Below are 12,305 nucleotides of genomic sequence, written 5' to 3'. Positions count from 1 at the left end.
AGGTAGCTCACTTTGAAGTTATTAAGGTACGGATCCTTACTCCACTCTTTATTGCTTCAATTCAAATTGTTATAAAACTACTAAATTACTATATCTGTTAAAAACTCCTCACGTCTTTGATTATCGATTCATTTGACAGTCCGTTCGATTCCTATCCTAATCATTTGATTTAGCTTTCATATCATGCGATAGTATTATGTTATACTCATTATCGCATGTTCCAATATATGTTCCGTTTTATTATGAAAATAAGTTTTATAAGTTATGTGAATAAGATCATTTGTACTCTGATACCCTGAGTATCGCTTCTCGTGGAGTGTCCCACGAGCATGTTGTTGTGGCATCAACATCATGTGCTCCATCCGTGACGGAGAGATCAGTTCACGGCGTCTCTTAAGTACAAGTGTGGTACATAAGGCTATTAGGAGGCGTATGGATCGATCCTAGGATTTAAGTATAAGGAGGTGGATAACGGGTATGCCAATTCGCCATCTCATGTGATAACTATGCAGGAGTAGCTACCTGTGTATTGTCATGTTTTAAGTTTGCTCATGGGTACATCCGTAAGATATGATTATGAAATTTTGTTCTTGCATCGTATCATTTTCGCCTAAAGTTTCATCCGGATAAGATTTCATATGAAGCATTTAGTTGTTAATTGAGCCTAAAATTCCATACTGAGCATTCGGCTCATTCCGTAAACTTTTTGTATATATAGGTCCACAGGTTACTTTGGGAGTGGAAAAGAGAGAAGAATAAAGCCTAGGAATAAATCTAAAGATGTTAGTTAATTAAGACAACTGTCTCCACTTGTATAATAATCTTAATTTTTATGGTCGTGTGGTTGTATCCTTAATAAATAAATGAATAAAATGGAATTATGACTTTTGTTTATGTTACCGTTATTGTGACACGTCAGCCTTTCCGGGTTGGGGTGTTACAGCTATGGTATCAGAGCAAAGGCTCTTTCCTGTAGAAAACTTGAAGATAGTAATTAAGACCTGTGAGGAATGGGTAGATATCTATGATAGGATTCAACTTGATCTCTTATTTGATTTAATTCCTATGTCTATTCTTATAGATGCCTCCTCGTCGTCCGCCACGTAGGAATACTCGTACTAACCATGAACGTAACAACACTTCTTCGAATGAGACTCCAGTTGATCCAAACATAGTTAATGCTATCAACCAGGCTGTTGCTGGGTTGCTTCCAAACCTTGTTGCCCAAACAGCTGAGGCCGTTATTCAACAAACTCGTCATCCAGAACACACTAACACTAATCCAATCTCTGGTGGTCAAACCCGTGAGAATACCACGAACAATATTACTTATACTATAGACATATGGATTAGTAAATTTCAAAAACAAAAACCGAAATCCTTTAGTCACGCTACTAATCCAGTCGAAGCAAGAAACTGGATAGCTCACATTGAAAAGATCTTCGGAGTTCTTGGAGTTCCGGAGCAATACAAAGTTAGACTGGCTACCTACAAATTTGAAGATGACGCACAAACTTGGTGGGAAGGATATAAGCAAGTCAAAGGAGGGGATGATTTTGACGCTAATCTTTCATGGGTCGACTTTCGTAATATCTTTTACGATAAATATTTTTCGACCGCTGATAAAGAAGCTTATATCAGGGAGTATGCAGTAATTCGACAGGGGAGTGATGAACCAGCCTCTGAGTTCATTACTCGATTTTCAAGGTTGGCTAGTATTGTAGGAGATGTTGCCGGATCAGCAGAAGTCCAGGCAGAAAAATGCAAGTGGGCAGTTAATGATCGAATTCGGAAGTCGATCATGTACATGAAATTTAAGGATATCACCGAAGTTGCTGATACAATCAAAACTTTTGAATTCGAAAGGAAAGAATTCCTATCTCGAACTGGGGATAATAAGAAGAGAAATAGAGAAGGCCAATTTAAGCAAGAAATCGGCCAGTCATCCACTACGCCACAGCATCAAGATCGTAAAGTGCAAGGAAATCAAAACTTTGAAAATCAAGCACGTCAATGGCAACCTAGACTTCAAAACCCGAGACCTGCTCAAAACCAGATTCAGTTATATGCAGAACCTATTAGAGCCCAACCACTGAATCAACAAGTAAACCCGAATCAGATTACATATCCTCTATGTAATACTTGTGGTAAAAGACATCAGGGCGTATGTCACCGAAGTACAGGAGCATGTTTTAAATGTGGCCAAACTGGACACATGATCAAGGAATGTCCTAAGAAAGATACTAAGAAGAATAATCAACCCAATGTTGGAGGAAGAATTTTCGCACTTTCCGCTACTGACGCTGCTAATATTCCAGGTACTGTATCTGGAACCCTTCAGATTGGTGAACGTAGTATCTATGTGTTATTCGATACAGGAGCGACTCATTCTTTAGTATCCCATTCGTTTACTAAGTATCTTCCGATAAGACCAACTCTCTTAGATCACACTTTCACCATTTCCACTCCCATGGAAAATTCATCCGTAATCACTTACGTATATAAGGATTGTCCGATCCGTATTGAATCTATTGTGTGTAAGGCAGACTTATTTCCAATACATATGTGTGACTTTGATATTATTCTAGGAATAGATTGGTTGTCTAGACATCGTGTAACTATAGATTGTCATTCTCGCCGAGTTATTTTTGGTGATCTTCATCATCCTGATATTATATATCAGGGAACTCAAGCCCATAAATCTCTTAAAATTATCTCTGCACTTAAGGCTCGAAAATCCATATCAAACGGCTGTGCTGGATTCCTAGCATCAATTAAGGATACTTCTGCTAGTATTAAGAGTATCGATAGCCACTCCGTTGTTCGTGAATATCCTGATGTATTTCCGGATGAACTCCCGGGATTACCACCCGACCGTCAGTTGGAATTCACCATCGACTTGATCCCTGGTGCCGAACCTATTTCTAAAGCTCCATACCGTATGGCCCCAATGGAACTGAAGGAGTTGAAGGAACAATTGCAAGAATTGTTAGATTTAGGATTCATAAGACCCAGTGTTTCACCTTGGGGTGCTCCGGTCTTATTTGTGAAGAAGAAAGACGGTAGTATGCGTTTATGTATTGACTACCGAGAGCTGAACAAGATTACTATTCGTAATCAGTATCCTCTGCCTCGCATTGATGATCTCTTTGATCAACTTCAAGGGGCTCAGTTCTTCTCAAAAATCGACCTAAGGTCTGGGTACCATCAGTTAAAGGTCAAGAATGAGGATGTTCCCAAGACCGCTTTTCGTACTCGATATGGTCATTACGAATTTTTGGTTATGCCCTTTGGACTAACTAATGCACCCGCAGTCTTTATGGATTTGATGAATCGCGTATTTCACAAATTCCTAGACAAATTCGTTATTGTCTTTATCGATGACATTCTGGTATATTCTAAAAGTCGCAAAGAGCATGAAGCACATCTACATGAAGTACTTGGAACCTTGCGGCATGAGAAGTTGTACGCGAAGTTCTCCAAATGTGACTTTTGGCTTAGCCAAGTATCATTTCTAGGTCATGTCATATCAGCAGAGGGAATTATGGTAGACCCAACAAAGGTTGAAGCTATTACAAAATGGCCAAGACCCACTTCTGTTACCGAAATACGAAGTTTCTTGGGTCTTGCTGGCTATTACCGAAGATTTGTTGAAAGATTCTCGGTAATTGCTTTACCACTCACAAAACTCCTAAAGAAAGGGGTGAAGTACTCATGGAATGAGGAACAAGAGAAAAGCTTTGAAGAATTATGGAACGGTGGTACGCAGGGATCGGTCCGTGCTAAAGTTGCCTGGAAGGATGTTTGCTTGCCCAAAGAGGAGGGTGGCCTAGGCATCAGGAGTATTATGGATGTCAATAGAGCCCTTCTAACATCTCACATTTGGAGCATTATTACCAATCGAAAGTCCCTTTGGGTACAATGGATTCATTCATACAAGTTGAAAGGTGCTAGCTTTTGGGATGTCCAGAGTCGTTGTAACATCAGCTGGGGATGGAGGAAACTATTGGCTCTTCGCACTAGAGTTCGATCTTGCTTTTGGAAGTCTATTCGAAACGGATGCAACACTAATGCGTGGAGTGATAATTGGTGTGATTATAGTCCCCTTCGGTCGTTTATATCCCCTCGAGTCATTGCAAATGCTGGGTTATCTTTACGCTCTATGGTTGCTGATCTTATTGATGAAAATGGCCAATGGTTATGGCCTCAAGCATGGTATGACCTATTTCCGGTTCTTATTGATGTCAATGTTCCCCAGATTATTCCTGATGTGGAAGATCGGTTCCACTGGAAGGACACAGATGGTAGATTTCAAGATTTTAAAACTTGGGAGGCTTGGAATAGCTTGAGACATAGAGAGGGAACGGTGTTCTGGGTAAATGCGGTCTGGTTCAGTCAATGCATCCCTCGACATTCCTTCCACTTGTGGTTAGTCATCAAAAACAAGCTGAAGACTCAAGACAGATTGGCAGATTGGGAAGCGGGCAGCGCTACAAATCTGAGACTCATGTGTTGCCCCTTGTGTAAACAGGACCGTGATTCTAGAGATCATCTTTTCTTCCAGTGCCCTTATGCTTCGGAGGTTTGGGGCTTAGTGAGGAATATGGTAGACATGGGAAGTGTTACGGATTCGTGGTCCTCTATTATGTTATGGATGGAACTCAATGCTCATTTGAAGACCTTAGAGCATATTATTTGTAAGATCTTACTATCAGCTACAACGTACTTTATATGGCAAGAAAGGAATAGTCGATTGTTCTCGCAACTTCAAAGGAAGACGTGTGATCTCTCGAAGACCATTATTGATTCGGTTCGGCTGAGGATTATGGGTTTCAAACTTGGTAGAGAGCCGAAGCATAGGAAGATATTGGAGACATGGCTGATCTCGAAGAATATGGAGCTGAATCCGGGCTAATCGAGTCTAATGTGTTTTCTGTAGCCTAGTGGGTGTGTGTTGGGTTGTGTTATTTCTTGGTAGTTTTTTCTGGATTGTGCTGTTTGTTGGGTTTTGTTTTGTTTAGGTTGGTTTACTCTAGGCTTGGCATGTCAAGTCTAGTAGTGTGTGTCGATGTCGCGATACACCCTGTTTTATTTGATTGATATAAAATTTCACCGGGGTAACCCTTTACCCAAAAAAAACGACTTGTATCCTCTCCGATACTCGCTCTCCCTTCTGGATCAGGAGGTTACCAAGTCTACAGTGATGCCTCAAAGAAAGGATTAGGTTGTGTGCTAATGCAACATGGGAAGGTTATCGCTTATGCCTCCCGTCAGTTGAAGCCTTATGAAGTTAACTATCCTACACATGATTTAGAACTGGCCGCAGTCATCTTTGCACTTAAGATTTGGCGACACTATCTGTATGGTGAAAGATGTGACATCTTTACCGACCACAAGAGCCTCAAGTATATATTTACGCAGAAGGAGCTAAATATGAGGCAAAGAAGGTGGTTAGAACTTTTAAAAGATTATGATGCAAATATTCAATATCATCCAGGCAAAGCCAATGTTGTAGCTGATGCATTAAGCCGAAAGAATTCCGGGACTATATCTTGCCTACAAATTCAACCTCATATTAGGAGGGATCTTGAAAGGATGAACATTTGGCTCCAGTTTAGTAAATCTGATGGATATCTAGCTAGAATGCAGATTTAACCCGACCTCATATCGCGGATCAAAGATGCACAAAAGCAAGATGGAGAACTTTGGGCAATTGTGCAAAATCTCGAGGTGGGTAAGCAATCTGAATTTAGTATAGACCATCAGGGGGTGATTTGGTGTGGCAAAAGACTTTGTGTACCCGATGACTCCACCCTTCGTGAGTCATTGTTAGCCGAAGCTCACAGCTCACCATTTTCAATTCACCCAGGATCTACCAAGATGTATAGAGATTTAAGACAGAACTTCTGGTGGAATGGCATGAAGGAAGACGTTGCTCGATACGTAAGTAAATGCCTCACTTGCCAACAAGTGAAAATTGAACACAAACGAGCAAGCGGTCTGTTGCAGCCATTGGATATTCCCATATGGAAGTGGGATGAGATCACAATGGATTTTGTTACTGGCTTACCTAAGACATTCAAGAAGAATGATGTTGTATGGGTTGTTGTCGATAGGTTATCAAAGTCAGCACATTTTCTACCAATTCAGCAAGGATTTTCGGTTAATAAGTTATCCGAAATATTTCTTCAAGAAATTATTCGACTCCATGGCACACCATCTTCCATTGTTTCCGATAGAGACCCGCGTTTCACCTCACGATTTTGGAAAGGTTTTCAGGCAGCTTGGGGGACACGACTAAAGTTTAGTACGGCTTTCCATCCACAAACAGATGGGCAGTCAGAACGTACGATTCAGACCTTGGAGGACATGCTCCGAGCATGTGCACTTGAATGGTCTGGAAACTGGGATGAATATCTATGTCTTGTTGAGTTCGCTTACAACAATAGTTGGCAAGCAAGTATTGGCATGGCACCTTTTGAACTTTTGTACGGTAGGAAATGTCGCGCACCCATATGCTGGGATGAAGTCGGAGAAAAGATTATTGAAGGGCCAGAATTAGTTCAGATTACAAATGAAAAAGTCATTATAGCCCGAGAAAAACTGAAAGAAGCTCAGAGTAGACAAAAGAGCTATGCAGATCAAGATAGACGACCCCTCGAATTTAAAATTGGTGACCACGTATTCTTAAAGGTATCACCTTGGCATGGTGTTCGTAGATTTGGAATTAAAGGGAAACTTAGTCCCCGTTTCATCGGTCCATTTGAAATCCTTGAAAGAATTGGAGAAGTGTCATATCGACTGGCTTTACCGCCTCAACTCTCTCACGTTCATAACGTTTTTCATGTATCCTCTTTAAGAGGATATAATTATCATCCACTCCATGTCATTAGTTATCCGTTACTTTCAATTCACGAAGATTTGTCCTACGAAGAGGAACCAGAAGCCATCTTAGATCGACAAGAAAGGGTTTTACGTAGGAAAGTAATTCCGTTTGTTAAAGTCCTTTGGAAAAATCACTCTGGACGCGAAGCAACATGGGAATCCGAAGAATCAATTCGTTCTCTATACCCTAATCTATTCTCGTAATAGAATTATAAACAAGTAACGATAAATCTTGCTCTTTGATATATGTTTATTTGTTTCTGTTTACATTCATTTACGTTTACCTTGTGTGAATATATTTTAGCTATGACTAAATATCAGTACTAATAATCACTCTAAATATCTGTAAGTCTCTATTGACTTCTTATACGATAAGATATTTTATTAGGATACAGTAGGACACATATATAAGATAATTGACAAGTACAGTCATGACCTTAGTTATGAATTTCAGATACACATGTGTGATTAGGAGATTCTGGTTATATAAGTTAGTAACTCTGCTATAAAAGTTTCGTTTCTGTTACTTATGCAATAGGTTATATTCTTATTTGAAAAATTTCGAGGACGAAATTTCTTTTAAGGGGGTAATAGTTGTAATGCCCATAAATTTAAAATCATTATTATAGAAATAAAAAGAATAATAGTAATTATTTATTAAGGAAACCCTAAATGAGACACCCAAGTAAATTGGCATGAACCCTAAAAATTTTTAGAACAATAGGAATCAGGATCAGGGCCCCTAAAACTCAGGGGGGGCAAAACCCTAGTTACGATTATCTAAATAACTTGCTGGCCGTTTTGAATTTTACAATTTTATCAACTCAGCTAAGCTACTTAGACACGAAGCTACCTATAGAAAATAGGTGACCACTCGCGTAGCGCGACACGTATAGGGGTTACCCCTCGCGCTACGCGACAGGGACAAATTTCGCCTAACATAAATTACCAATAGCGTAGCGCGACGCCTACAAGTGATACCCCTCGCGCTACGCGACGGTGTCAAAATTCGGGTATAAATAGAGGAGTCTGGGACTTGATTTCTGGCACAAAATCGACGGAAAAACTCACAATATACACAGAGTTATCGTCGTTTTACTTCAATTAACACACACACTATTATCGAGGTGCTGCCGCAATCAGGGTAATTACTCGATCGCTATTACGATTCATTGTCCGGAATCAATATATCCCAAAGAATATCTAAGTGCTGCCCATATTTGGGTTATGCTTCATCTATCATCGGTAATCCGATGACTGAGCCGAAGCAGTGTACTTTATCGTTGTCGATGATTCGATATACGAGCCGAAGTACTGTACTTTATCGTTTGTCATTTTGATAAATGAGCCGAAGTATTGCACTTGGACATTCATTGTCCAAATTGATCTCGGGGAATTATCGTAATCGTTGTATTGATCAATAACTCCGTTTTGTGTGCATTATGGTAAAATTAGGTTAAATCATCGACATCTGGGGCTGATTCAAAGAAGCCGGAGGGGAAGGAAGATAATAGTAAGAAGCCGTCTTTTGCAAGGGTGGTTCAGAATAGAAAGGTTAGTGCTAAAGTCAACTTCAGAACGATGGAGAACACTGAAACTATAGATGGAGCGGATGTTGTTATTCCGTTAGCATCGGTAAAGCAAGTTAGTGATCGTTATGCTAATACTTTATATGGATATTTCTTGGGTAAAAGGCTTGCGTTTCCTGTAGTTGACTATTTTGTTAAAAATAACTGGGTGAAATATGGCTTGTCAAGGTTAATGATGAACTCAAAAGGCTTCTTTTTCTTTAAGTTCAAAACAAAAGAGGGAATGGATCAGTTGTTGGAAGAAGGGCCGTGGATGATCAGGAATGTTCCAATAATCTTAAAGGAATGGTCCCCGTCTGTCGCGGTGGAAAAAGAGGACATTACTTCAGTCCCGGTTTGGGTAAAAATGCATGAAGTTCCGTTGGTAGCTTTCACTGAGGAAGGGCTTAGTCTTTTAGCTTCTAAAATAGGAACTCCCAAGATGCTAGATTCTTTCACGGCAAATATGTGTCTAGAATCATGGGGACGTAGCAGTTTTGCTAGAGCGTTAATTGAGGTACATGCTGGCTCAGATCTGAAAAAGAGCATTACTATTGCTATCCCTTCACTTGATGGGAAAGGATTTACTAAAGCGGAGGTTAAATTAGAATATGATTGGGTCCCGATGAGATGCCCTACTTGCTGTGTTTTTGGGCATGATGAAACTTCTTGTCCGAAACACCCGAGACCGGCTCCGGAGGAGGATAATCGAAAGGAGGATGAGGGTTACCAAGAAGCTGTGAAAAAAACGAAGAAAAGTTATAACCCAGGTATTCAGATGAAAAACTTGAAGCAAAGATTGGTGTATCGTCCTGTTGCTAAACCAAAATCAAGAGATAATGTGCGTCAGAATGAGAATAAGGTTCCCATGTCGAATCAGTTTGAGGCATTGCGAGATGAGGTGGGGGTGGATGATGTGGAGTTTGAGAAAGGAAATACAGAAGCCAGGCCGCTGAATCCTGAAAATATTAAAAATGGAAACACAAAACCAAGTGTCGATGAGCTGATTGTAGATGAGGTAAAGATTGATGACCTGCTGGCTGATATTCCTAAGTATAAGGATAAGAAAAACGAAAACCAACAACTGAGAAGCACAAACACTGCTGGTGATAGTAAAAAAGATGGAAAAAAGTCTGAGGGTGCAAGCACACCCGGTCAAGCGGGTGTTGATGGGTAGTTTAGCTGCATGGAACATTAGAGGGTTGAACCACCCGCTTAAACAGAAAGAGGTTCGGCAGCTGATTAAGGATAACCATTTACATGTGTGCGCAATTCTGGAAACTCATGTTAATACGTTAAACGTTCATAATGTTTGTAAAAATCTGTTTGCTTCGTGGAGTTGGGCTAATAACGCGGTTCACTGCAATAAGGGTATTCGAATAATGGTGGGATGGGATGTCAATCTGGTGGATGTAATGGTTCTTGCGCAATCTGACCAAGTTATCCATACTCAAATTCTTTTTAAAGCAGATCGGAAAGCAGTGTTTTGCTCGTTTGTATATGCTGATAATCATTACAAGAATAGAAGAGCTCTATGGGAAAACTTATGTATGCATCAATCCTTCATGCGAGATAAACCATGGATTCTCATGGGCGATTTCAACTGTTCTTTATTCCTTGAAGATACACTTTCGGGTTCCTCGTCTAATAATATAGGGATGGCTGAGTTTAAGGATTGTGTTGAGTCCATAGAGGTGTTTGACGTTAATAGCTCGGGTCTTCACTACACCTGGACAAATAAACAGCAGAACCAACGGGCGGTGTTTAAGAAAATTGATCGAATCCTGGGAAATACGAAATTCATAGACACGTTCCACTCGGCTGCTGCATGCTTTAGGCCGTATCGGTTATCGGATCACACCCCGGGGATTCTAGTATTGCCAAATGTTACTAGAGAAAAACCAAAACCGTTCAAGTTCGTTAATCTTTTAGCGGATAAAGAAGGATTTGAGGAGGAGGTTAAACGAATATGGAGTTTGGATATTCAGGGAGTGAGCATGTTTAAAATTGTTAAGAAGCTGAAGCTGTTAAAGACTCCATTACGAAAACTCATGAAGCAACAGGGAAACTTACATGAGAATGTCATTCGGGCTAGGAAGGAGGTTGATGAGTGTCAAAGTGCCATTGATAATGACCCAACAAATTCTGAGTTATTGGAAAAAGGCACGAAATTACTTCAGGTATACAAGTTAGCGGTGCGAGACGAAGCCTTGTTTCTTCAACAGAAATCTAAATTGGACTGGTTAGATCTGGGCGACTCGAATACCAAGTATTTTCATAATGTTGTCAAAGCAAAAAATCACCGGAGTAGAATATTTTCAATTAAGGATGCGAGTGGTAAACGCTTTGAAGGTGATATGGTGTATGATGCTATGGTTGATCATTATGCAAAGTTCTTTGGGTCGACAATGAATGTTAGTATGCAGCCAATACCGGATCTGTTCCATACAAAGTTGACAAATGAGAAGGCAGAGTGGATGGTAAGACAAGTTACGGATGATGAGATAAAAAAAGCTATGTTCTCGATAGCAGGAAATAAAGCGCCGGGGCCTGATGGATATACTTCGGTATTCTTTAAAAGGGCGTGGAATGAGGTGGGTAATGATGTGTGCAATGCGGTGAAAGAGTTCTTCCATAATGGCAAACTTCTTCAACAACTTAATCACACAGTGATCTCGTTAATACCTAAGGTCCCAACTCCTGATTCTATAACGGATTATAGGCCAATCTCGTGCTGTAATACGTTATATAAGTGTATTAGCAAAATTATCAGTGACCGGATGAAGAATGGCTTGGTGGACATCGTTAGTATTAATCAGTCCGCATTTGTCCCGGGGAGAAGGATCTCGGACAACATTCTTTTAACACAGGAGCTTATGCATAACTATCACCGTAACTTTGGTCCTCCTAGATGTGCGTTCAAGATAGATATCCAGAAGGCGTATGATACGGTCGAATGGAGTTTTTTGGAAAACACTCTGAAAGGGTTTGGGTTTCATGCTAAAATGATTAAGTGGGTTATGGCGTGCGTCTCATCTACGTCATTTTCGCTAGCAATCAACGGTAACCTTTTTGGGTATTTTAAAGGGAAACGAGGTCTCCGGCAAGGAGATCCAATGTCTCCGTATCTTTTTACGATGGTGATGGAAGTTCTTACGTTGATATTAAACCGGCAGGTATCGCTATCTAATGACTTCAGGTTCCATAATAAATGTGAAAAGCAAAGTATTATAAACTTGTGTTTTGCGGATGATCTATTTATATTTGCTAGAGGCGACTATAAATCCGCTCAGGTCATAATGACGGCTATTAACATGTTTAAATCCATGTCGGGTCTGGTTCCTAGCATGGCGAAGAGTACAGTTTTCTTTGGGAATGTTAAGGATCAGGTGAAAGCAAGAATCCTTAGTATTATGCCGTTTGAGGAGGGGGTTCTTCCAGTTCGCTACTTGGGGGTCCCACTTGTTTCTACTCGGCTGAAATATAAGGATTGTAAAAGGCTAATTGAGAGTATGGAATCAAGAATCACTGACTGGAAAGCTAAATGTTTGTCTTTTGCGGGTAGAGTGCAGCTGATTCGTTCGGTTTTGGCTTCTATGCATATATATTGGGCTTCGGTCTTTATTTTACCGAAACGGGTTATAGAGGAGCTGGAGGAGAAGATGAGATGCTTTTTGTGGTCTCAAGGGAATAAGATCAAAGGCAAAGCGAAGGTCAGATGGAAAACGGTTTGTCGTCCGAGATGTGAAGGGGGTTTGGGTATTCGTAGAGTACAAGATATGAACATCGCCTTAATGGCTTCTCATATATGGAGCTTGGTTAATAATAGACAATCTCTTTGGGTTAAATGGA

General features: G+C 40.3%; 1 protein-coding gene across 1 annotated transcript; it reads left to right on the top strand.

Moving 5' to 3' along the window:
• Nucleotides 1–3,847: 3,847 nt before the first annotated feature.
• LOC110900543 lies at nucleotides 3,848–4,915 on the top strand. The gene has a single exon (XM_022147431.1). The coding sequence runs from the start codon at nucleotides 3,848–3,850 to the stop codon at nucleotides 4,913–4,915; it is 1,068 nt and encodes a 355-aa protein (XP_022003123.1).
• The last annotated feature ends 7,390 nt before the right edge of the window (nucleotides 4,916–12,305 follow it).

This window comes from Helianthus annuus, chromosome 13 (genome assembly GCF_002127325.2).
Source record: "Helianthus annuus cultivar XRQ/B chromosome 13, HanXRQr2.0-SUNRISE, whole genome shotgun sequence".
Taxonomy (NCBI): domain Eukaryota; kingdom Viridiplantae; phylum Streptophyta; class Magnoliopsida; order Asterales; family Asteraceae; genus Helianthus; species Helianthus annuus.
This window is presented reverse-complemented; position numbering and strand designations above follow the sequence as displayed.